The sequence below is a fragment of the Coregonus clupeaformis genome, chromosome 18 (genome assembly GCF_020615455.1).
Source record: "Coregonus clupeaformis isolate EN_2021a chromosome 18, ASM2061545v1, whole genome shotgun sequence".
In the NCBI taxonomy this organism is placed as follows: Eukaryota; Metazoa; Chordata; class Actinopteri; order Salmoniformes; family Salmonidae; genus Coregonus; species Coregonus clupeaformis.
The window spans coordinates 31,687,188-31,714,795 of record NC_059209.1 but is presented as its reverse complement, the minus strand read 5'-3'; the positions used below and the strand labels follow the sequence as shown (position 1 = coordinate 31,714,795).

Here is a 27,608-nt window from a genome sequence, read left to right as displayed (position 1 = left end):
GATCGAGGGAGATTATCAGTGGTCTTGTATGTCTTCCATTTCCTAATAATTGCTCCCACAGTTGATTTCTTCAAACCAAGCTGCTTACCTATTGCAGATTCAGTCTTCCCAGCCTGGTGCAGGTCTACAATTTTGTTTCTGGTGTCCTTTGACAGCTCTTTGGTCTTGGCCATAGTGGAGTTTGGAGTGTGACTGTTTGAGGTTGTGGACAGGTGTCTTTTATACTGATAACAAGTTCAAACAGGTGCCATTAATACAGGTAACGAGTGGAAGACAGAGGAGCCTCTTAAAGAAGAAGTTACAGGTCTGTGAGAGCCAGAAATCTTGCTTGTTTGTAGGTGACCAAATACTTATTTTCCACCATCATTTGTAAATAAATTCATTAAAAATCCTACAATGTGATTTTCTGGATTTTTTTTTCTCAATTTGTCTGTCATAGTTGACGTGTACCTATGATGAAAATTACAGGCCTCTCTCGTCTTTTTAAGTGGGAAAACTTGCACAATTGGTGGCTGACTAAATACTTTTTTTCCCCACTGTAGGTCCAGTGCTTGGTTTGTTTGAAATACTTTACATGTGCTTGATTTGGCTTGCCGACATGGAACCAAAGGAATAGTCCCAGAAGTGTCAACCCTGCCCATTTTAGCAGATTCAAACATGCTCCTCAAACATGCTCATCAGCTCTCCTGAATTTGTATTGTAGTACTTTGCATTATTACATCCACTGTTTTTCTCCTCCTCTCAGTCTCAGCTATCTCACCCCGTCTGCATCGAGCGCAGCTCCGAAACCAAAGTCTCCGCCCTTCATGGCATCGACCAATGGGGCTGCGTATGTGAGGTTGGGCTCTGGAGGCCGGCCCCCAAAGTCCTCCAGGGGGACACAGTTGACGGCAGCGTTGGCAGGAGCCCCCAGCTCATCACAAAGGATACGCCGCACATACGGACCCATCACTGACAATAGATAGAATAGAATAGAACACCATACAGTACAGCAGTGAGTGTCTGATACAATACTGTAACCAATTTGGTTTTTGTGAGTGTTGTCTTACCTCCATTCATGGCGTCTACGTGTATCTTCAGCTGTTCAGGTCCTGTCAGAAGGCTCTTGATGGCGCTGAAGTCAAAGATGGTTCTCAGCAGGTTGAGGTAGACCTCCACTGAGTCCACTATCTCAACTACCAACACACAGGACAGGACAATAGTCTAGTGTGTATCTGCATGTGTCTATCCATCCAATAGTACATATGCTACTTTGCATGCAAGAACAGTGTGTATGTGTGGTGCGTGTGTGTGCTCTGTATGTGTGTCCAGTACCTCGGAAGGGTTTGAACTTGTTCTCCAGGTCAAAGTCGTGGCGTCCCAGTCTGGCCAGGTCAATGCGGAGGTCAGGACAGATGGCGTACTCCTCCAGGGTCCTGCTCACCTGGGCAATCTTCTCGATCACTGTGTCCGGAGATGGGCCTATGGGGGGAGAATACACAGTTACCATGAAAACCATTGTTTTCAAATTATGTGGCCAATTGCTGGTCTGTGGTTGTTGTTATACCTGTTTATGAAGAGTGAGCGAAGTCTATGATGTGTGTTATAAATAATTAATAGGAAGTGAAATAACATTTTGCTCCATATTGAGAAGTCATATTACTGAGAAGTCATATTATATACACTATATAGACAAAAGTGTGTGGACACCACTTCAAATTAGTGGATACGGCTATTTCAGCCACACCCGTTGCTGACAGGTGTATAAAATCGAGCACACAGCCATGCAATCTCCATAGACAAATATTGGCAGTAGAATGGCTTTACTGAAGAGCTCAGTGGCTTTCAACGTGGCACCGTCATAGGATGCCACCTTTCCAACAAGTCAGTTGGTCAGATTTCTGCCCTGCTAGAGCTGGAAGTGCTGTTATTGTGAACTGGAAACGTCTAGGAGCAACAACGGCTCAGCCGCGAAGTGGTAGGCCACACTGTCACGATCGTGTAAGGACTGGTCGAACCAAGGCGCAGCGTGATAAGCGTACATGTTTATTAAAGTACTGAACACACGACAAAACAACAAACAAACGATACGTGAAGTCTTAAGGTTAACACAACAAACCTATACGGAACAAGATCCCACAACTAACTGGTGCCAAAAGGCTGCCTAAGTATGGTCCCCAATCAGAGACAACGAGCTACAGCTGCCTCTGATTGGGAACCACCCTGGCCAACATAGATCTAAACCAGGGGTGTCAAACGTCCGGCCCGCGGGCCGGATCAGGCCCGCAAACGGGTTTAATCCGGCCCGCTAGATGATAAAAAATAAAAAAATAAATAATAATAATAATAATTGTAAAGTATAAAAATGCGCTGCAATTTTTCAATACAATAAACTGCTGTTCCAATTGCGTCCACTGGATGGCGCAATAGCAATTGTGTTAAGCAAGCAAACTGTTTATACCGGGGCAGAGCAAGTAGGTCAAGCACGTGCAGCCAATGAGCTACTTTGTTTTGCCCGCGATATTTATTACGGCTTCTACTTTTAACATTATGTGCTTTGGCACCCTCATTGCCCCAATATGTCTCTGTCAAAAAAGAGAAAAGTGGACGCAGAGTGCAGAGTGTTCCAAGAAAAATGGTAATCCTATTTATTCACGGAATTGAATGGGAAAGCTGTATGTTTGGTGTGTTCAGAGCATGTTGCAGTGCTGAAAGAATATAACCTTCGTCGCCACTATGTGAGTCTTCATGCCGACAAATATGACAACTTTCAAGGACAGCGGAGATGAGAGAAGGTGAATGAACTGTTGGCGGGTCTGAAGAAACAGCAGTCTGTGTTTACTCACAGCCGAGACATCAGTGACGCTGCAGTGAAAGCTAGCTACCTCATTGCTAATGAAATCGCAGTTGCTTCAAAACCATTTAGTGAGGGTGAATTTGTAAAAACATGCATGATGAAGGCAGCGGAGATTGTGTGCCCTGAAAAGCGGCAGGCTTTTGCAAATATCAGCCTGACAAAAAACACAGTTGCAGACAGGATTTCCGATCTTTCAGTGGATTTGGACAGCCAGTTGAAGCAAAAAGTAAAGTCATTTATTGCGTTTTCGGTTGCAATTGATGAAAGCACGGACATTACAGATGTTGCACAACTGGCCATTTTCATCCGCGGAGTTGATGACACATTGACCGTCACCGAGGAGTTTGTGGAGTTGGTGCCGATGACAGATACAACGACAGCAGCTGATATTTTTACCGCACTCGTCGGCGCGCTGGACAGGGTCGGAGTGGACTGGTCCGCGCTGTCAGCCTGGCTACAGATGGTGCGCCCTCAATGATCGGGAAAAAAGCAGGTGTTGTGACAAAGTTCAGAGAGAAAGTGCAATCTGCAAATGGAGGACGTGATTTTTTGACTTTTCACTGTATTTTGCACCAGGAGGCTTTGTGTTGCAAGTCATTAAAGATGGATAACGTCATGAAGGTGGTCATCCAAACTGTTAATTTCATCCGATCCAGAAGCCTGAATCACCGTCAGTTTGACAGCCTTCTCAGAGAGAAAGACCACATCTATGGCCTGCCATACCACACTGAGGTAAGATGGTTAAGCCGAGGTGCTGTGCTGAGGCGTTTCTTTGATTTACGAGAAGAAATTGAACAGTTCATGGAAGAAAAGGGCAAACCAGTGTTAGAATTTAATTCCGCAGAATGGATGCAGGACCTTGCATTTATGGTGGATGTTACAGAGCACCTGAATAACTTGAACAAACAGCTGCAAGGGGCACAACAAAGTTGTCACGCAGTATTATGACAGCATACGTTCTTTCAAGTTGAAGCTGTCATTGTGGGAGACGCAACTTGCCGGTGGTGATGCAGCTCACTTCCCCTGTCTGAAAAATGTGTGCGCGACCCAACATGTGGCAGACATGAAGCGGTTCAAAGATAAAATAACGGGACTGTTACGGGAGTTTGAGCAACACTTTCAGATTTATGTTTATATGTTTTTATGTTGATGTGCTATTGTTTTTAATTGATTTTATTTTATTTGTATATTTAACCTATTCTTGACTCTGTGGTTCTTGCACTTGTTTGGGGAACAGGATTTCATTCTTTTTATCTACATTTCTGCCTGAGAAATGACACCCTGATATAGTTCTGTGATCTGTGATATACTTCTGTGAATCACTGAGGCATTGTGTGTTTGTGTGTTCTTTGTCCTCAGAACTTTCAAATAACTTGAGGTGTTTTATGATTAATAGTGATGTTGTGCTTTTGGACACTGTCCTCAGGCTCCAGCTTTATGTTTATATGTTTTTATGTTGATGTGCTATTGTTTTTAATTGATTTTATTTTATTTGTATATTTAACCTATTCTTGACTCTGTGGTTCTTGCACTTGTTTGGGGAACAGGATTTCATTATTTTTATCTACATTTCTGCCTGAGAAATGACACCCTGATATAGTTCTGTGATCTGTGAAACAGTTCTGTTAATCACTGAGGCATTGTGTGTTTGTGTGTTCTTTGTCCTCAGAACTTTCAAATAACTTGAGGTGTTTTATGATTAATAGTGATGTTGTGCTTTTGGACACTGTCCTCAGGCTCCAGCTTTATGTTTATATGTTTTTATGTTGATGTGCTATTGTTTTTAATTGATTTTATTTTATTTGTATATTTAACCTATTCTTGACCCTGTGGTTCTTGCACTTGTTTGGGGAACAGGATTTCATTCTTTTTATCTACATTTCTGCCTGAGAAATGACACCCTGATATAGTTCTGTGATCTGTGAAACAGTTCTGTTAATCACTGAGGCATTGTGTGTTTGTGTGTTCTTTGTCCTCAGAACTTTCAAATAACTTGAGGTGTTTTATGATTAATAGTGATGTTGTGCTTTTGGACACTGTCCTCAGGCTCCAGCTTTATGTTTATATGTTTTTATGTTGATGTGCTATTGTTTTTAATTGATTTTATTTTATTTGTATATTTAACCTATTCTTGACTCTGTGGTTCTTGCACTTGTTTGGGGAACAGGATTTCATTCTTTTTATCTACATTTCTGCCTGAGAAATGACACCCTGATATAGTTCTGTGATCTGTGAAACAGTTCTGTTAATCACTGAGGCATTGTGTGTTTGTGTGTTCTTTGTCCTCAGAACTTTCAAATAACTTGAGGTGTTTTATGATTAATAGTGATGTTGTGCTTTTGGACACTGTCCTCAGGCTCCAGCTTTATGTTTATATGTTTTTATGTTGATGTGCTATTGTTTTTAATTGATTTTATTTTATTTGTATATTTAACCTATTCTTGACTCTGTGGTTCTTGCACTTGTTTGGGGAACAGGATTTCATTATTTGTATCTACATTTCTGCCTGAGAAATGACACCCTGATATAGTTATGTGATCTGTGAAACAGTTCTGTTAATCACTGAGGCATTGTGTGTTTGTGTGTTCTTTTTATTTAGAATTTTCAAATAAACTTGACGTGTTATATGATTAATAGTGATGTTGTGCTTGTACTATTTTGGACACACTGTCCTCAGGCTCCAGCTTTATGTTGTATGTTGATCGTATTAAAACAAAAACAATCTGAAGTTGTTGTTTTTAAGTTATATATACCATGATTTTTCCGGTCCGGCCCACTTGGGAATAGATTTTCCTCCATGTGGCCCCTGAGCTAAAATGAGTTTGACACCCCTGATCTAAACGATCTAGACACTAAACATAGAACACATAACATAGAAACTACACACCCTGGCTCAACATTTAAGAGTCCCCAGAGCCAGGGTGTGACAGTACCCCCCCAAAGGTGCGGACTCCGACCGCGCAACCTAAACATAACAGGGTAGGGGCCGGGTGGGCATTCCGCCTCGGAGGCGGATCCGGCTCCGGGCGTGACCACCACCTATCCTCCGCCTCCCTGTTGCGCCCCTGGTCTGGTCTGGACCTCGGCGCGCTGCTTCCCCTCTCCTTACTCCCACGACGTACCAAGTCCTGTCTGGACCCTGGTGTGGGAGACCCCGAACCTGGAGAGGGGCTGACGTCTGGGTCTGGACTGGCACCGCTGACTGGAGCTGGACCCGACGACGGTGGATCGAACTGCACAGACTCCGGACTGGAGCCGCTGACTGGAGCTGGACTGGGCACCGGTGGAGCGGACTTCTCTGGCTCCGGAGTGGAGCGGCTGACCGGAGCTGGACTGGACCCCGGTGGAGCGGATTGCTCTGGCTCCGGAGTGGATCCGCTGACTGGAGTTGGACCGGACCCCGGTGGAGCGGATTGCTCTGGCTCCGGAGTGGAGCAGCTGACCGGTGCCGGACCAGGCACCGGTGGAACAGGCACGGGCCGTGCCGGACTGGACACACGCACCACTGGCTTGGTGCGGGGAGCAGGAACGGGCCGGACCGGGCTGGCGAAGCGCACCACTGGCTTGGTGCGGGGAGCAGGAACGGGCCGTCCCGGACTGGCGACGCGCACCACTGGCTTGGTGCGAGGGGCAGGAACAGGCCGGACCGGGCTGGCGACGCGCACCACTGGCTTGGTGCGAGGGACAGGAACAGGCCGGACCGGGCTGGCGACGCGCACCACTGGCTTGGTGCGGGGAGCAGGAACGAACCGGACCGGGCTGGGAACACGCACCACTGGCTTGGTGCGGGGAGCAGGAACGGGCCGGGCCAGACTGGGAACACGCACCACTGGCTTGGTGCGGGGAGCAGGAACGGGCCGGGCCGGACTGGGAACACGCACCACTGGCTTGGTGCGGGGAGCAGGAAAGGGCCGGGCCGGACTGGGGACACGCACCACTGGCTTGGTGCGGGGAGCAGGAACGGGCCGTACCGGACTGTGGAGGCAGACTGGAGGTCTGGAGCGGAGTGCTGACACAACCCGTCCTGGCTGGATGCCTACTTCCACACAATATGTGTGAGGCATTAGCACAGGACGTACGGGGCTGTGCACGCGTACTGGCGATACAGCACGTAGCACCGGCGCAGGATATACGGGACCGAGGAGGCGTACTGGAGACCACGAGCGTTGAGCTGGCACACCCCATCCTGGCTGAATGCCCATCTTCGCACGACACGTGCGTGGTGCTAGCACAGGACGTACAGGACTGTGCCGGAACACTCGCGGCACAGTACGTGGCTCCGCATAACACGGAGCCTGCCCAGTCACACGCTTCTTAGCATGAGTACGGGGAGTTGGCTCTGCTCTAACACTAGGCTCCGCCAACCACCCTTTTAGCCCCCCCAAAAAAAAATATTGGGGCTGTCTCTCGGGCTTCCTCCTCGGCCGGCACCCTCTGCGTTGCCACTGCTCCTCTCTATAGCGAGCCTCCACAGTCTCCTCCCAAGGACGGCGATCCATTCCGGCCTGAATCTCCTCCCAAGTCCAGGATCCCTTCCCGTCCAGGATCTCCTCCCAGGTCCAGGCTGTCTGCTCCTGGACACGCTGCTTGGTTCTTAGTTGGTGGGATCTTCTGTCACGATCGTTTACGGACGAGAAGGACCAAGGCGCAGCGTGATAAGCGTACATGTTTATTAAAGTACTGAACACACGACAAAACAACAAACAAACGATACGTGAAGTCTTAAGGTTAACACAACAAACCTATACCGAACAAGATCCCACAACTAACAGGTGCCAACAGGCTACCTAAGTATGGTCCCCAATCAGAGACAACGAGCTACAGCTGCCTCTGATTGGGAACCACCCTGGCCAACATAGATCTAAACGATCTAGACACTAAACATAGAACACATAACATAGAAACTACACACCATGGCTCAACATTTAAGAGTCCCCAGAGCCAGGGCGTGACACACACAAGCTCACAGAACGGGACCGCCGAGTGCTGAAGCCTAAAAATCGTCTGTCCTCAGTTGCAACACTCACTACCGAGTTCCAGACTGCCTCTGGAAGCAACGTCAGCACAAGACCTGTTCGTCTTGGGTTTCCATGGCCGAGCAGCCGCACACAAGCCTAAGATCACCATACGCAATGCCAAGCATCGGCTGGAGTGATGTAAAGCTCGCCGCCATTCGACTCTGGAGCAGTGGAAACGCGTTCTCTGGAGTGATGAATCATGCTTCACTATCTGGCAATCCGACGGACAAATATGGGTTTGGCGGTTGCTAGGAGAAGGCTACCTGCCCCAATGCACAGAGACAACTGTAAAGTTTGGTGGAGGAGGAATAATGGTCTGGGGCTGTTTTTCATGGTTCGGGCTAGGCCCCTTCGTTCCAGTGAAGGGAAACCTTAACGCTACAGCATACAATGACATTCTAGACGATTCTGTGCTTCCAACTTTGTGACAACAGTTTGGGGAAGGCCCTTTCCTGTTTCAGCATGACAATACCCCCTTGCATAAAGCGAGGTCCATACAGAAATGGTTTGTCGAGATCAGTGTGGAAGAACTTCACTGGCCTGCACAGAGCCCTGACCTCAACCCCATTGAACACCTTTGGGATGAATTGTAACGCCGACCGCGAGTCAGACCTAATTGCCCAACATCAGTGCCCAACCTCACTAATGCTTTTGTGGCTGAATGGAAGTCTACGCAGCAATGTTCCAACATCTAGTGGAAAGCCTTCCCAGAAGAGCGGAGGCTGTTATAGCAGCAAAGGGGGGACCAACTCAATATTAATGCCCATGATGTTTGACGAGTAGATGTCCACATACTTTTGGTCTTGTAGTATATTAGCAAAAAATGATGCAATGAATAGTATGCTATACAATATGTGAGATTGTTAGAAGCTACTGAGGTCATGTAGAAGCTACTGGGGTCATTTAGACATTGACAAAGAGGACATTGTGTAGAGTCCTTTTGAGAGCCACAGTCACCGAGCCACAGTCACAAAGCCACAGTTACAGAGCCACAGTCACAGAGCCACAGTCACAGAGCCACAGTCACAGAGCCACAGTTACAGAGCCACAGTCACAGAGCCACAGTCACAGAGCCACAGTTACAGAGCCACAGTCACAGAGCCACAGTCACAAAGCCACAGTCACAGAGCCACAGTCACGGAGCCACAGTCACAGAGCCACAGTCACGGAGCCACAGTCACGGAGCCACAGTCACAGAGTCACAGAGCCACAGAGATAACTAGTGTGAGATGAGGAGAGCACCACTTTGCTCTATTTATATGACTGGAAGATGACTGAGATTCCACAGCAAAGCCCTGGGGACTTGGGAGGAAGGCCAATCCATGATGGCACTTCGGGAATATATGAGTCTTCCTTTTTTAAAGAAAACATGGATTGCTGCTGGGGCTATGAGTGGGCTATGGTGCCAACTCTCTCACCTCAGTTAATAAATCACCAATCTTGTATTAATATAGCACCTTTAACAAATACATGTACAGCGCATTTGGAAAGTATTCAGACCCCTTGACTTTTCCACATTTTGTTCCATTACAGCCTTATTCTAAAATTGATTGAATAGTTTTTTTCTCCCCTGATCAATCTACACACAATACCCCATAATGAAAAAGCAAAAACAATGTTTTTTTCAAACGTATTAAAAATAAAAAACTTAAATATAACATTTACATAAGTATTCAGACCCTTTACTCAGTACTTTGTTGAAGCACTTTTGGCAGCGATTACAGCCTTGAGTCTTCTTGGGTACGATGCTACAAGCTTGGCACAACTGTATTTGGGGAATTTCTCCCATTCCTCTCTGCAGATCCTCTCAAGCTCTGTCATGTTGGATGGGGAGCGTTGCTGCACTGCTATTTTCAGGTCTCTCCAGAAACGTTAGATCGGGTTCAAGTCCGGGCTTTGGCTGGGCCACTCAAGGACATTCAGAGACTTGTCTCGAAGCCACTCCTGCGTTGTCTTGGCTGTGTGCTTAGGGTTGTTGTCCTGTTGGAAGGTGAACCTTCGCCCCAGTCTGAGGTCCTGTGCGCTCTGGAGCAGGTTTTCATCAAGGCTCTCTCTGTACTTTGCTCTGTTCATCTTTGCCTCGATCCTGACTAGTCTCCCAGTCCCTGCCGCTGAAAAACGTCCCCACATCATGATGCTGCCACCACCATGCTTCACCGTAGGGATGGTGCCAGGTTTCCTCCAGATGTGATGCTTGGCATTCAGGACACAGAGTTCAATCTTGGTTTCATCAGACCAGAGAATCCGTCTGGCCACTCTACCATAAAGGCCTGATTGGTGGAGTGCTGCAGAGAAGGTTGTCATTCTGAAAGGTTCTCCCATCTCCACAGAGGACTTCTAGAGCTCTGTCAAAGTGACCTTCGAGTTCTTGGTCACTTCCCTGACCAAGGCCCTTCTCTACTGATTGCTCAGTTTGGCCGGGCGGCCAGCTCTAAGAAGAGTCTTGGTGGTTCCAAACTTCTTCCATTTAAGAATGATAGAAGTCACTGTGTTCTTAGGGACCTTCGACACAATCTTGTCTCGGAGCTCTTCGGACAATTCTTTCGACCTCATGATTTGGTTTTTGCTCTGAAATGCACTGTCAACTGTGGGACCTTATATAGACAGGTGTGTGCCGTTCCAAATCATGTCCAATCAATTTAATTTATCACAGGTGGACTCCAATGAAGTTGTAGAAAGATCTTAAGAATGATCAATGGAAACAGGATGCACCTGAGCTCAATTTCGAGTCTCATAGCAAAGGGTCTGAATACTTATATGAATGAGGTATTTCTGTTTTAGATTTTTTATACATTTGCAAAGAATTCTAAAAACCTGTTTTCACTTTGTCATGATTGGGTATTGTGTGTAGATTGCTGAGATTTTTTAAAATATTTAATCCATTTTAGAATAAGGCTGTAACATAACAAAATGTGAAAAAAGTCAAGGGGTCTGAATACTTTCTGAAGGCACTGTATCACAAATTGCCCAATTACAACCTAAAGCCAAGAAAAGCAAGCAGGAGTATCTGTGGCAAGAAAAACTCCTTAGGTAAGAAGAAATCCATCAATCCTTTAACTGAATGACAACTGGCAGATTGACAAGAAAAACTCCTTAGGTAGGAAGACATCCATCAATCCTTGACAGCTGGCAGATTGACAAAAAAACTCCTTAGGTAGGAAGTCATCCATCAATCCTTTAATTTACAGATTGACAGCAATTAGTCAAATAATCACCTCACCTCCATTGGCCACATTGAATTTGACCCCAAAGTCTCCCCCGGGGCCTCCTGGGTTGTGACTGGCTGTCAGGATGATTCCACCAATGGCCTTGATCTTCCTGATGATGCAGGACACAGCAGGGGTGGACAGGAGGCCGTTGTGGCCAATCACCAGCCGGCCAATCTGACAGACACACAGACAGAGAGAGAGTTGAAGGAACTTTAGCTGAATTAATCTCATTCTGGGACCTATCTTCATATAGAGGTGATTACTTTACTTGAACATGTAGGACTATACTACATACAGTAATTGTACAATGCATTAAAATTGCAACTCAGTAATAAAAAGGCCTATAATTGTAGACTAGCTCAGCGTAGCTTCAGCCTACAGAATGATTTAATTAAAATGTCTTTATTGTAATGAGCTTCATGTCTTTTGTCAAGTGTTGTTTTCTAGAACTAGTCACATGGCTCCTGTCATGACGCTCAGGACCTCATCCTTCCAGAAGCGTCCAGAAGTTGGCACCGATGAAGGGAATGTTCCAGACGTTTTACCACCCTCAGACTAGGTTACATTCCAGACGGTCATCTTGGGCGTCTACATCTATTTACTGAAGCAAAGTCTCACATGTTTCGGCCCTAGGCTAGAGTTTTAACTCCTCTAAATAAAAGTGTCCTCATTCATGGGGAATTCATTTTTATGACGTTGGAGCAATCTCCTCACTTCTTGATTCAGAGAGAGAGAGAGAGAGAGGGAATGTGAGAAAGAGTGAGAGAGAGTAAGAGAGAGAGAGAGAGAGAGAGAGAGAGAGAGAGAGAGAGAGAGACTTCTGGCTAATTTCACGCAAACTTGATTACCTAGTTTTCGGGATAAGAGCAAACCCACTGGGCACACCACATAATTTCAACGTGGAAATGTTGATAATATTCGGTTGAGACATTGATCAATGACATTTTGGCCAATCTATGTGTTACTAATTTTAAGGTTGAATAAATACTGTCACATTAGTTTATAAGATAGCCTTAACTTTTGACTATTTACTGTATTACAAAAGTAATATTGAATAGTGTCTGGTTGACAATGCAACCAAATATTTAAATTAGCGCCTTCAGAAAGTATTCACACCTGTTAACTTATTCCATATTTTGTTGTGTTACAGCCTGAATTCAAAATGGATGAAATTTTCTCACCCATCTACACACAATACCCTATAATGACAAAGTGAAAACATGTTTATACAAATGTTTGCAAATTGATTGAAAATTAAATACATAAATATCTAATTTACATAAGTATTCACACCCCTGAGTCAATACTTTGTAGAAGCACCTTTGGCAGACACCGCTTTGGATCAATAGGGCCCTTTGCACTTTACAACTGCCATGCCCTCAGCGACACCGTTATAGGCCTATCATCATTCCATACTCTGCCCCCAGCATTTCACAAATATTCGTTCAAGTTCTTCCCAGCGCTTATATCCTGTGAGTTTGGCTTGTGGCCACTAGACTGACTGGGTATCCACCAAGCCTTGAGTGAGGCAGGGAGGGAAGCGAATGGCGCGTGGGCAGGAAAGGAGTGGAGGAGGGATGGAACAGCCGATAAGGCAGGCAGGAGACATTTGGCTGGGCCAGCAGAAAAACAGACCCATCTCAAAACAAATACAATCCCCTGAGATTTTCCTTTGGCACTTCACCAAGCTTGGTATCGCATAGATCTGAGAAAACTGTCCTTTCCAAGCGCTCTGCAGAATTGGGTAACGGCCACTCACGCAGACACACTGACACTTGGATAGGATTTAGGACCTACAGTGCCTTCAGAAAGTATTCATACCCCTTGACTTATTCCACATTTTGTTGTGTTACAGCCTGAATTCAAAATGGATTACATCAACAAAAAAAATCTCACCCATCTACACACAATACCCCATAATGACTAAGTGAAAACATGTTTTTAGAAATGTTTGCAAATGTATTTAAAATGAAATACATACATATCTAATTTACATACAGTACCAGTCGAAAGTTTGGACACACCTACTCATTTAAGGGTTTTTCTTTATTTTTACTATTTTCTACATTGTAGAATAATAGTGAAGACATCAAAACTGTGAAATAACACATTTGGAATCATGTAGTAACCAAAAATATATTTTAGATTTTAGATTCTTCAAAGTAGCCACCCTTTGCCTTGATGACAGCTTTGCACACTCTTGGCATTCTCTCAACCAGCATCACCTGGAATGGTTTTCCAACAGTCTTGAAGGAGTTCCCACATATGCTGAGCACATGTTGGCTGCTTTTCCTTCACTCTGCGGTCCAACTCATCCCAAACCATCTCAATTGGGTTGAGGTCGGGTGATTGTGGAGGCCAGGTCATCTGATGCAGCACTCCATCACTCTCCTTCTTGGTAAAATAGCCCTTACACAGCCTGGAGGTGTGTTTTGGGTCATTGCCCTGTTGAAAAACAAATGATAGTCCCACTAAGCGCAAACCAGATCGGATGGCGTATCGCTGCAGAATGCTGTGGTAGCCATGCTGGTTAAGTGTGCCTTGAATTCTAAATAAATCATAGACAGTGTCAACAGCAAAGCACCCCCACACCATCACACCTCCTCCTCCATGCTTCACGGTGGGAACTACACATGCAGAGATCATCCATTCTGCATCTCACAAAGGACAGATTTCCACCGGTCGAATGTCCATTGCTCGTGTTTCTTGGCCCAAGCAAGTCTCTTCTTCTTATTGGTGTCCTTGAGTAGTGGTTTCTTTGCAGCAATTCGACCATGATGGCCTGATTCACGCAGTCTCCTCTGAACAGTTGATGTTGAGATGTGTCTGTTACTTGAACTCTGTGAAGCAATCTGAGGTGCAGTTAACTCTAATGAACTTATCCTCTGCAGCAAAGGTTACTCTGGGTCTTCCTATCCTCTGGCGGTCCTCATGAGAGCCAGTTTCATCATAGCGCTTGATGGTTTTTGCGACTGCACTTGAAGTACCTTTAAAAGTTCTTGAAATTTTCCGGATTGACTGACCTTCATGTCTTAAAGTAATGATGGACTGTCATTTCTCTTTGCTTATTTGAGTTGTTCTTGCCATAATATGGACTTGGTCTTTTACTAAATAGGGCTATCTTCTGTATACCACCACTACCTTGTCACAACACAACTGATTGGCTCAAACCCATTAAGAAGGAAAGAAATTCCACAAATTAACTTTTAAGAAGGCACACCTGTTAATTGAAATGGATTACAGGTGACTACCTCATGAAGCTGGTTGAGAGAATGCCAAGAGTGTGCAAAGCTGTCATCAAGGCAAAGAGTGGCTACTTTGAAGAATCTCTAATATAAAATATATTTTGATTTGTTTAACACTTTTTTGGTTACTACATGATTCCAAATGTTATTTCATATTTTTGATTTCTTCACTATTATTCTACAATGTTGAAAATAGTAAAAATAAAGAAAAACCCTGGAATTAGTAGTCGTGTCCAAACTATTGACTTGTACTGTAATGTTTTCACACCCCTGAGTCAATCCTTTGTAGAAACACCTTTGGCAGTGATTACAGCTGTGAGTCTTCCTGGGTATGTCTCTAAGAGCTTTCCACACCTGGATTGTGCAACATTTGCCCATGACTCTTTTCAAAATTCTTCAAGCTCTGGCAAATTGGTTGTTGATAATTGCTAGACAACCATTATCAGGTCTTGCCATATATTTTCAAGTAGATTTAGGTCAAAACTGTAACTCAGCCACTCAGGAACATTCTCGGTCCTCTTGGTAAGCAACTCCAGTGTAGATGTGGCCTTGTGTTATAGGTTATTGTCCTGCTGAAAGGTGAATTCGTCGCCCAGTGTCTGGTGGAAAGCAGACTGGACCAGGTTTTACTCTAGGATTTCGCCTGTGGTTAGCGCCATTCCGTTTCTTTTTTACCCTGAAAAGCTCCTCAGTCCTTAACAATTACAAGCATACCCATAACATGATGCGGCCACCACTATGCTTGAAAATATGGAGAGTGGTACGCAGTAATGTGTTGTATTGGATTTTCCCCAAACATAACACTTTGTATTCAGGACAAAAAGTTAATTGCTTTGCCACATTTTTTGCAGTTTTACTTTAGTGCCTTGTTGCAAACAGGATGCATGTTTTGTATTCTGTACGGGTTTCCTTCTTTTCACTCAATTAGGTTAGTATTGTGGAGTAACTACAATGTTGTTGATCCATCCTCAGTTTTCTCCTATCACAGCCATTAAACTCTGTAACTGTTTTAAAGTCACCATTGGCCTCATGGTGAAATCCCTGAGCTGTTTCCTTCCTCTCCGGCAACTGTGTTAGGAAGGATGCCTCTATCTTTGTAGTGACTGGGTGTATTCATATACCATCCAAAGTGTAATTAATAACTTCAGCATGCTCAAAGGGATATTCAATGTCTGCTTTATTTTTTATTTTTACCCATCTACCAATAGGTGCCCTTCTTTGCAAGGCATTGGAAACCTCCCTAGTCTTTGTGGTTGAATCTGTGTTTGAAATTCACTGCTCGACTGAGGGACCTTACAGATAATTGTATGTGTGGGGTACAGAGAAGAGGTAGTCATTTAAAAAATCATGTTAAACACTATTATTGCACACAGAGTGAGTCCATGCAACTTATTATGTGACTTGGCAGCTATCCATATTAAAATCTGTTTATTGAATGTAAGATCTCTAAATAAATAGTAATTCATACACAATGATATTATTATTTCCAATGATATTGATATTTTAATCTTAACAGAAACGTGGCTTAAAGTAACTGTCTATTGAAAATATCACTTTTAAAAGTTTATATTCTGTTACTCATTTTCCAGTACACGACACACTGACGTCACACACAGATGCGCGCGACTCTTGGCGGCAGTAAGAAAGCCATCGCCATCTGCGCCCATTCAACATAGCCTAGATTTTTATTACTTCTAAACAAAATAACTTGTTGGGGTTCACATACACTTACAATTATGTTTTGATTCTTGCTTGAACAGTCGCTAAGATTATATTTGGTTGTGATCTTTGCAAAATAACTATTTTGGATGCAGCAGTTGTTAGGTAGAATGCTAATGCTCATTGATATAGGTTGTAGCAAAAGCTAGCCAAAAAGCAATTTTACTGGTTGAAGTTGAAGTTTTTAAAAAGTATAATGCAGTTGATTTGCAAGTGACACAAACATTATATTAAGCAGGACATTCATACAAACCTTAAAATCCAATTATAATCCAAAAGTAGTGTGAAATGCACTCATAAGCAACATGTAAATAAAGGCTTTTTTTGCTGCCGTTCTATAAGAACTCCCCCTTGTTCTGCCACCAACTTGCTTGCATCGCCCTCGTGCGGCAATGTTTGCAAACACAGAAAGGGGTCTATAAGATAGAAGGTTACTTAAGGCAAAAATGAAAGGAGGGTGGTTGGGTAGGCGTATAACGCGAACGTCTAGCAACCCAAAGTTTGCATGTTCGAATCTCATCACGGACAATTTTAGCTAATTAGCAACTTACTACTTGTTGGCTAATCCTTCCCCTAACCCTAACCTTAACCCTTCCCTTAACCCTAACCCTTTTAGCTAACCTTTCCCCTAACCTAACTTCTAATCTTAACCCTAACCTTAACTCCTAACCCCTAGAGTGTTAGTCACCTAGCCACCTGGCTAACATTAGCCACAACAAATTGGAATTCATAATATATCATACGTTTTTGCAAAATCGTAACATATTGTACGGTTTGGAAATTCGTAACATATTGTACGAATTGGAATTCGTAACATATTGTATGAATTGCAATTCATAACATATCATACGAATTGTAATTCGTAACATATCATACGAAATGGATGATGGATTAATACATACGATACGAAACGTAACAAATCATACTAAATGGAGTGTCTCAGATTTACATACAGTATAATACGAAATGCTCTGACACCACGTTGATATATTTTATGAGCAGTAAGTATACACCCACACCATTCTGTTGTTGGAGTACGCTCAGACCATTCCAACATGGGGGGGTAACCGTCATTCATTGAGACAAGTACTGTATGTATCCCTGTGTCATGTGGCACATTTTCCTCATTTGAGAGCCTTATCTTTTGCTTAGTGTACCGCTCTCCTAAACCTAATAGTTTGTTCATTGCAGAATTCTCTGACCTGTGGGCTTTGGTGATGCCTAAATAAGACAGGGTTATTATTCTTAGAGAATCAAATCAAATCAAATCAAATTGTATTGGTCACATGCGCCGAATACAACAGGTGCAGACATTACAGTGAAATGCTTACTTACAGCCCTTAACCAACAGTGCATTTATTTTAAACAAAAAAAGTAAAAAAAAAAAAAAAAAAAAAAAAAAAAAAAAAGTGTTGAGAAAAAAAAGAGCAGAAGTAAAATAAAGTGACAGTAGGGAGGCTATATATACAGGGGGGTACCGTTGCAGAGTCAATGTGGCACAACAGCTAGCACCGGTTAGTTGAGGTAATATGTACATGTGGGTAGAGTTAAAGTGACTATACATAAATACTTAACAGAGTAGCAGCAGCGTAAAAAGGATGAACTATTTCATGTGTGTTGCCCAAATAATGCACTAGCTGGGAAGATTTTTTACCTGATAGAATCCTTTAAACTTGGTGCTACATGCCACACAACCAAGGCCATACTGTTGATCTCGTGCTGACCTACGGTCTGAATATTGAAGACTTGGAAACTATTGATGTGTGTGTCTCTGACCATCTCACCATTGTTTTTTTAATTATTTCTCCATCTCCTCCTAAAAATGTGTCTGACACACTAGCTCTCACATCATTAACTCCACAACTGCTAGTACATTTCACAACAAAGCCTCCTTCACTCATGCTGCCAAACATGCCCTCGTAAAACTGACTATCCTACCGATCCTTGACTTCGGCGATGTCATTTACAAAATAGCCTCCAACACTCTACTCAGCAAATTGGATGTAGTCTATCACAGTGCCATCCGTTTTGTCTCCAAAGCCCCATACACTACCCACCACTGTGACCTGTACGCTCTTGTTGGCTGGTCCTCACTACATGTTCGTCGTCAAACCCACTGGCTCCAGGCCATCTATAAATCACTGCTAGGCAAATCCCCGCCTTATCTTAGCTCATTGGTCACCATAGCAGCACCCACCCGTAGTCTGCGCTCCAGCAGGTATATCTCACTGGTCATTCCCAAAGCCAACACCTCCTTTGGCCGCCATTCCTTCCAGTTCTCTGCTGCCAATGACTGGAACGAATTGCAAAAATCTCTGAAGCTGGAGACTCTTATCTCCCTCACTAACTTTAAGCATCAGTTGTCAGAGCACCTTACCGATCACTGCACATGTACACAGCCCATCTGAAATTAGCCCACCCAACTACCTCATCCCTATATTGTTATTTATTTTGCTCTTTTGCACCCCAGTATCTCTATTTGCACATAATCTCTTGCACATCTAGCATTCCAGTGTTAATACTAATTGTAATTATTTTGCACTATAGCCTATTTATTGCCTTACCTCCATAACTTGCTACATTTGCACACACTGTATATATATTTTCTGTTGTATTTTATGACCTTATGTTTTTTTTACCCCATATGTAACTCTGTGTTGTTGTTTTTATCGCACTGCTTTGCTTTATCTTGGCCAGGTCGCAGTTGTAAATGAGAACTTGTTCTCAACTGGCTTACCTGGTTAAATAAAGGTGAAATAAAATAAAATAAAAATTTATGAATGCTTTTTTATCCTCTACAATTGATCCTGTCCTTTGTCATCACACCAATGATTTGCTTAACAGTTTCAATGACATGCTGTATGTCAGGCTACTTTAGACTCGGTGGCAGCAGTTAAAACCAATAATAAATCATCTGCCAGAGTCTCACCTTGGTTAAATTTTCACACTCATGCTTTAAAAAGGGAACTTAGAAAGGCTGGAAGTCAATGGAAGACCTGACAACTTCAAGTATTCTATGAGATAATGAAGGATCTGATGAGAAATTACAATGTTGAGGTTAACGATTCAAGAGCGAACTACTTCTCTACCCTGATCTCTGAGAAAATTCTGTTTAAGACAATTGTGTGTGTTGTTATTGGATGTGGTCCTTACTAGACTACTAAAAGAGGTTATGCCTACTGTTGGCCCTTACATTCTGTCTATTGTAAATAGCTCACTGACCTCTGGTTCCTTTCCAGCCTATTTGAAACTACTCTGGTCCAACCTCTCCTTAAAAAGCCCAATCTAGACCCTTCCTCACTGAGTAATTATAGACTTATCTCTAAACTTTTTCATCCAAGATTTTAGAAAAAGTTGTTTTTAAGCAATTGGTGGCTTATTTGAGTATGAACAACGTATTAGAAAAATTCCAGTCGGCTTCTGCTCACTTCACAGCACGGAAACTGCTTTATTGAAAGTTAGTAATAACCTTCTGTTGACTGCCGATGCCAGTGAATGATCTATCGTAGTTCTTTAGGAACTCAGTGCCGTGTTTGATAACATTCTTGTCGACTGGCGGGAGAGGTGGGTGGGAATCTCTGGCGTTGCCCTCGATTGGTTCAGGTCATATTTGAGTGGCAGACGTTTCTCGGTGAGCATGGGTGGTTCAGATCAAGCTAGCCTACACAAGTGTCTTGCTGACATTGAATGTTGGATGTCTGACAACTTCCTCCAGCTCAATGATAAGAAATCAGAGTTTTTTTATTTGGCCTCCACCTTGATAGAACCCAGATTGAAAATAGCCTTGGTCCTTTGTCCACCAATGTAAAGCTGACTGACAGAACACTTGGTGTCTTCTTTGACCCTGACCTGAACCTTGAGCTACATGTTGTCCTGTGTTGCTCAGTTGGTAGGGCATTATGCTTGGGTTGTGGGTTTGAGTCCCATGGGTGACCAGTATGAAAATGTATGCACTCACTACTGTAAGTTGCTCTGGATAAGATGACGTAAATGTAATGTCAAGAAGGTTGTCCAGTCCGGCTTTTATCAATTAAGAAATATAGCTAAAGTCAAGTAATTTCTTTCAGTCACTGATCTGGAGAAAGTTATACATGCTTTTATTTCCTCATGTCTAGATTACTATAACTCTTTGTACAGGCCTATCTGTCTCAGTCAGAAGTCACTCCATCGTCTACAGTTCGTACAAAATGCTACAGCTCTTAACCCAATGAGTCCCACCGTGATGACAGCGAGATTGGATTTCTAACCCCTTTTAACACTGTGTGTTTGAGCTACAGACATCTTGTTGTACCATTGGGTTTGTCTATTTCTTCTGCATCCGTTGGTACCAACCATTAGTCAGTGTGATTAACGGGGACTGAGCTAAAGCGGTGTTTGTGAGACAAGGACAGATCCCGAAGGGGCCCAGGCCAAATCAACACCATAATGCCCTCAAAGCTCATCACTAAACTAAGGACCATGGAACTAAATACCTCCCTCTGCAACTGGATCCTGGACTGACGGGCCGCCCCCAGGTGGTAATGGTAGGTAACAACACATCTGCCACGCTGATCCTCAAAATGGGGGCCCCACAGGGGTGCGTGCTCAGTCCCCTCCTGTACTCCCAGTTCACCCATGACTGCATGGCCAGGCACGACTCCAACACCATCATTAAGTTTGCCGACAACACAACAGTGGTAGGCCTGATCACCGACAACGATGAGACAGCCTATAGGGAGGAGGTCAGAGACCTGGCCATGTGGTGCCAGGATAACAACCTCTCCTGCAACGTGATCAAGACAAAGGAGATGATTGTGGACTACAGGAAAAAAAAGAGGACTGAGTACGCCCCCATTTTCATCAACAGGGCTGTAGTGGAACAGGTTCAGAGCTTCAAGTTCCTTCGTGTCCACATCACCAACAAACTATCATGGCCCAAACACACCAAGACAGTCGTGAAGAGGGCACGACAAAGCCTATTCCCCCCCAGGAGACTGAAACGATTTGGCATGGGTCCTCAGATCCTCAAAAAGTTATACAGCTGCACCACGAGAGCATCCTGACTGGTTGCATCACCGCCTGGTATGGCAACTGTTCAGCCTCCAACCACAAGGCACTACAGAGGGTAGTGCGTACGGCCCAGTACATCACTGGGGCCAAGCTTCCTGTAATCCAGGACCTCTTTCCAGGCTGTGTCAGAGGAAGGCCTTAAAAATTGCCAAAAGACACCAGCCACCCTAGTCATAGAATGTTCTCTCTGCTACCGCACGGCAAGCGGTACCGGAGCACCAAGTCTAGGTCCAAAAGGCTTCTTAACAGCTTCTACCCACAAGCCATAAGACTCCTGAACAGCTAATCATGGCTACCCGGACTATTTGCATTGTCCCCCCCACCCCACCCCCTCTTTTACGCTGCTGCTACTCTCTATTTATTATCTATGCATAGTCACTTTAACTCTACCCACATGTACAGTTGAAGTCGGAAGTTAACATACACCTTAGCCAAATACATTTAAACTCAGTTTTTCACAATTCCTGACATTTAATCCTAGTAAAAAATCCCAGTTTTAGGTCAGTTAGGATCACCACTTTATTTTAAGAATGTGAAATGTCAGAATATTAGTAGAAAGAATGATTTATTTCAGCTTTTATTTATTTCATCACATTCCCAGTGGGTCAGAAGTTTACATACACTCAATTAGTATTTGGTAACATTACCTTTAAATTGTTTAACTTGGGTCAAACGTTTCGGGTAGCCTTCCACAAGCTTCCCACAATAAATTGGGTGAATTTTGGCCCAAAAAATTGTAGACCTCCACAAGTCTGGTTCACCCTTGGGAGCAATTTCCAAATGCCTGAAGGTACCACGTTCATCTGTACAAACAATAGTATGCAAGTATAAACACCATGGGACCACGCAGCCATCATACCGCTCAGGAAGGAGACGCGTTCTGTCTCCTAGAGATGAACGTACTTTGGTGCGAAAAGTGCAAATCAATCCCAGAACAACAGCAAAGGACCTTGTGAAGATGCTGGAGGAAACAGGTACAAAAGTATCTATATCCACTGTAAAACGAGTCCTATATCGACATAACCTGAAAGGCCGCTCAGCAAGGAAGAAGCCACTGCTCCAAAACCGCCATAAAAAAGCCAGACTACGGTTTGCAACTGCACATTGGGACAAAGATCGTACTTTTTGGAGAAATGTCCTCTGGTCTGATGAAACAAAAATAGAACTGTTTGGCCATTATGACCATCATTATGTTTGGAGGAAAAGGGGGAATGCTTGCAAGCCGAAGAACACCATCCCAACCTTGAAGCACGGGGGTGGCAGCATCATGCTGTAGGGGTGCTTTGCTGCAGGAGGGACTGGTGCACTTCACAAAATAGATGGCATCATGAGGAAGGAAAATTATGTGGATATATTGAAGCAACATCTCAAGACATCAGTCAGGAAGTTAAAGCTTGGGTCTTCCAAATGGACAATGACCCCAAGCATACTTCCAAAGTTGTGGCAAAATGGCTTAAGGACAACAATGTCAAGGTATTGGAGTGGCCATCACAAAGCCCTGACCTCAATCTTATAGAAAATTTGTGGGCAGAACTGAAAAAGCGTGTGCGAGCAAGGAGGCCTACAAACCTGTCAGGAGGAATGGGCCAAAATTCACCCAATTTATTGTGGGAAGCTTGTGGAAGGCTACCCGAAACGTTTGACCCAAGTTAAACAATTTAAAGGCAATGCTACCAAATACTAATTGAGTGTATGTAAACTTCTGACCCACTGGGAATGTGATGAAAGAAATAAAAGCTTAAATAAATCATTCTCTTTTCTATTATTCTGACATTTCACATTCTTAAAATAAAGTGGTGATCCTAACTGACCTAAGACAGGGAATTTTTACTAGGATTAAATGTCAGGAATTGTGAAAAACTGAGTTGAAATGTATTTGGCTAAGGTGTATGTAAACTTCCGACTTCAACTGTATTACCTCAATGACCTCGACTAACCTGTGTTAGGTTAAAGGGTTAAGGTTAGAATTAGGGGAAGGGTTAGCTAACATGCTAAGGAGTTGCAAAGTAGCTAAAAAGTTATAAGTAATTACAATTTGCAAATTATCTCAAATTATAAAGTTGTCCATGATGAGATTCGAATGCCCAACCTTTGGGTTACTATACATTTGCATTATATGCCCATCCTCCTGAAAATCCACTTTTATAAAACTGTTTTTAATGTATGATTTTATATTGCTATTTTGTTTTCCTTCTCCATTTTTCTGTCTCTGTATCTTTGTAGAACTTTTATTTGTTTTTATTATGCACTTGACGTGAAGCACTTTGTTAACTTGTTATTTTAAAAGCGCTCAATAAATACTTATTATTATTATTATTATTATTATCATTATTCCATGTTATCCACTTCACTAGAGTTTCAGCCTTATAAACCATAGCCTATACAACCCACAGGCATATGGAGGAACCATTGTTTATCATGCTATTTTCTGTGCTTCATTTATCATCATCTTTATCATCATCATTATCATCATCATCACCGACCCTGAGCCTTTCCAAACTTTCTGACATGACATTATTGTCTTACCCCGTTGGCGGCGGCCATCTGCACAATAATCTCGGTGGCGGCTCGGCTGAAATAGCGTCCGTCGCTTCCCACCACCATGGTACATCCCTGGCGGTCCCTCAGGTCGATGGACGAAAGTAAGCTCTGGATGTAGTTCTGCAGGTAGTTCTTCTTGGCCTCGAACACCTCCGTCTTCCGCCGCAGCCCGTTGGTACCGGGCCGCTGGTCATCGAACGGGCTCGTCTGGAACGTTACCACGGGAATGGGGTTCGTCTCCATCCTCCTCACAAGAACACACCGGGAGGAACGCGTCGGTTGGCTATACCGGGGACGACTCTGCCTGTCACAGAAATTGCGAGGTCAGAAGTCTAGCCTTACTGTCTGCTGGCTGGAAGTGGAGAGCCAAACATATACTGTAGAGACGGACCGTGTCAGAGAGGTGATGTGAGAGGTCCAGTGATGTCCGCTCTAGTCCTCCAGAAGTAGGCCCAGTACTTGCGAGGGGAAAAGGGCGCTGACGCAATGACAGCACTCCAGCGCTTTCCTGAGGGATGGCTATTATGATGATAGGCTAACTTCCCTTCAACAAATTCCTTGTCTTGCCAGCACGGTTAAGATAGGCTAGTTATACTGTACTTTTAAACACATGCCTACAGCAAACGTCCAGCGAGAGCTTCGGATGTTAAAGTAGGCTTATGTAATGTTAAGCCAAGTTTTCTCTTCCGCCTGACAACTCCTTCTTTTCCAAATAAGTCCGACTTTCCACAAGGACAAACGCCTGCCAAAATCAGGGAGGGCCAAAAGCCCCTACAATCAGCTGCGCCTCTGGCCAAAAATAGCCGGGTGGAGTGAGGAGAGAATTGTGTTGGGCCGGGGCTGTAACCGGACCCTACTTGTGTCCACGACACTTGTCGGTTTGAGTCAAAGCACTGTCAGTGTCGGTGTGGGAGCATAAGCAGTTACCGACCGATCAATGACAATTAACTTTACGTATGCGTAAAAGGGATGAGGCAGGACCTGAGGTCGCACTGTTGGATATTGGTATGGCCAGGCAGAACTCCCCTCTGTACACATTAGGCAATATAGTTCATGGTAAAGTAAAACACACTAGTTGGTTTTATTATAATACTTTAAGATAATGGACTAGATAACAAAATAACTAAACTGGAAAAAAAGAGTGCGTCTTATTCAATGGCACGCCTCTCTCTCTTTGTATATGTATAAGAGAGATACATTGCTTTACATTGCTTTGACAATGTAAACATTTGTTTCCCATGCCAATAAAGCCCCTTGAAGTGAATTGAATTGAATTGAGAGAGAGAGAGAGAGAGAGAGAGAGAGAGAGAGAGAGAGAGAGAGAGAGAGAGAGAGAGAGAGAGAGAGAGAGAGAGAGAGAGAGAGAGAGAGAGAGAGAGAGAGAGAGAGGCATTATGTGCTGTTTCACTGATGCATAAATTGGTGGACAGCGCAACCATGAGCGAAATAAACTATTGCTAAATTTGTATTGCTAAATTTAAAAAGGCCTATTGGTCCCATAGGCCTAAAAGTATTGTATGTATTTGGAATGCATTTATTTAATGCAATAACGTCAAATAAACTATACAAAATATGTAAACACAAAATAGCATATATACTGGTAGTAAACATTTTCTGAGGTCAAACATGGGCCACATGGTGGCAGCATTGCATATTGAACTGGCCTACAGCTGGAAGCAGATCAAATTGATTTGAATAGGTATTTTTGTAGGTATTTAACAACAATTAAATTAAATATTGCAGAACATGTATTTGCAATAAAACAAAATAGGAAACGAAATTCACACTGGTTAGACTGACCAGTTTTAGTGAAAAACGAGTTCTGTTTCGCCAATTACAGCCATGACTAACGAAATCGATAACAATAAATATAGCCTCACAATGACAAGATATTAAGTAATTCATATATGTTGCTGTTCAGAGGCCTATTTAGTCTATTTGCGAAGTAAGTCTGCGGAAAAAGGCTATTTATGCCTGGAATTTGAAATCTTTAGGTGCAATTATTTCCTCAGGCTATTTTGTTCTAATATATTACATATTTCGCAGTCAATTTCAAGGGGTAAATAAATGTGTTGAAGGAAATAAGTAATCAAAGACAGCAAAGAAAAACCTGACGGTATGGTCAAACATATTTATTGTTTCATTTCAATGTCGAAACATTCGGAAAAATCACAGTACAATGTAGGCCTATTTTCTTTACAATTGGCAACAGTGTTTCCACTTTTATTTCCACTTTCACATTGACACCATATTTTAACAAATATATTATCAGTCTTCTTATTTACATTAACTTCTTTTGACATATTCAACATGGAATGAACACAAATAACATGCAGTTTAAATCATTTCTCTGAGAAATGCGTAAACGTGCCTCCATTAGGCCTATATCATTTTATCTCTTAGACACAAATGTTTATTTGGTTATAGCTACAACAAACAAATACTTTAACAACGAGGGTAAGACATTTGGATACTCTCTGTTATCAAAGGAGCTGCGCTCAACATTGCGCTTGGGCAGAATGGAGTCCTTGGAGCTGGATGCATGCTAGGAACCAAACAACTAGCGGGGCCCGTGAGGAGATTACCATAGTCAATAGAACAATGGGGGTTGGAGTTCTGTGGATTTGTGCTCTGTGGTATAGAAGAAGAGGTTTTACTCATAATGCTGTCAATACTGAACGAACACTTTGTATGTGTATCGCGCGCAGGCTTCTGTTCTGCAGGTGTTGCTGCGTAAAGTTGCATTCTGAAGTCTATGGGGACAACAACCTTACCGCTGCTGCTTATACTCGGGTACGGTAAGTAGGAGGAAGGTGGCATCAGGAGCCCGTCCTGAACGGGCATATACCGGAGAGGGGCAGCCGGTGCGCTCACTTGGCCTTGGACGCAGTAAGGTCGCACATAAGGCCGGTAACAGCTGAAGTTTGGGTAAAACATGAGTCCATCTTTCACATACTCCGGCTGGTTTCTCTTAAACCTCTTCCTGCGCCGAAGAAAGCTGCCGTTGTCAAACATGTCCTCAGATGCAGGGTCCAGAGACCAGTAGTTGCCTTTGCCTGGGTTTCCAGGCTCCCTCGGAATCTTGATAAAGCAGTCGTTGAGTGACAGGTTGTGCCTGATAGAGTTCTGCCACGCCGGAAACTTCTCCCGGTAGTAGCGGAACTTGTTGCTAATGAAGTCGCAGATGCCACTCAGTGTCAGTTTCTTCAGAGGACTCTGTAGGATCGCCATGGTGATGAGAGCGATGTAGGAATACGGGGGCTTTACAGAACCGTTCTGAGGTCTCCCGGATGAAGGTGCGTCTGCACAGAAACTGTTCTCGCTCTCCCCGGACGAGTCGAACTCAGAGCAGTCCAGTTCGGCGCTGGACTCGGCGGAGGAGCTAGGTTCCGTGGTGTTCTCGGTCCGGTAGAGACGAAGCTGGTCATGGAGAGGCTCGTTGTCTCCCACTATGTCTACCTCATTTTCGTCCAGGGGCAAGCCAGTCTGCTGGGACGCTTCATACTCCTTGGAGAGGGTCATGACTGAGACCACAATGTCCACACACGCGTAAAAGCTCAACTTGACCACCTTATCATTAATTCTTAACATACGTAAAAGCGCATCTACCGATGCGTAAAAGCGCACACAGATATTCCTTCTCTGACTTTCTCGGCCCCTCCTGTGCCTGTGCTCCTGGTCAGCCTGTTTGTGGTGACCGTGGGAGTTTGGTGTTTTTATCAGGGGTGGGCTGTTGCCCCCCCCCCAGCTCAGTCCCATTCACACTCAGACCTATGACAGAAGCCCCTCGCTGCGGGGTGTTAGATGGACCAAGGGGAGGAGAATCCTTACATGCTAATTGATCTTGTATGCAGACACCTCAAAGTTCATGGAGTGAAGCTTCTGAATTAAGAGTGTTCAATGAAATACAATAATACAATGTATAGGCTATGGTTAGCAAAAAGCATTTATTTTCAGGGTAGAATCAGAATGGTGCTTTTAGAAAGATCCC

The 27,608-nt window shown here is 43.7% G+C and overlaps 2 protein-coding genes across 2 annotated transcripts in view; both read right to left on the bottom strand.

Moving 5' to 3' along the window:
* LOC121581852 (phosphoglucomutase-like protein 5) overlaps window positions 1-24,415 on the bottom strand; it is a 51,179-nt gene extending 26,764 nt beyond the window's left edge. The window contains exons 1-5 of the mRNA XM_041897227.2: window positions 23,603-24,415; window positions 11,075-11,237; window positions 1,315-1,461; window positions 1,050-1,175; window positions 761-951 (exon numbers count right to left, since the gene is read on the bottom strand). Of these exons, the coding sequence (XP_041753161.1) occupies window positions 761-951; window positions 1,050-1,175; window positions 1,315-1,461; window positions 11,075-11,237; window positions 23,603-23,860 (885 nt within the window). The 5' untranslated portion in view covers window positions 23,861-24,415. The remainder of the gene's footprint in view (window positions 1-760; window positions 952-1,049; window positions 1,176-1,314; window positions 1,462-11,074; window positions 11,238-23,602) is intronic.
* Window positions 24,416-25,793: 1,378 nt separating this feature from the next.
* Window positions 25,794-27,406, bottom strand: LOC121583152 (forkhead box protein D5-like). Its single transcript, XM_041899354.2, has one exon. The coding sequence runs from the start codon at window positions 27,374-27,376 to the stop codon at window positions 26,063-26,065; it is 1,314 nt and encodes a 437-aa protein (XP_041755288.1). The 5' UTR covers window positions 27,377-27,406; the 3' UTR covers window positions 25,794-26,062.
* Window positions 27,407-27,608: the final 202 nt, after the last annotated feature.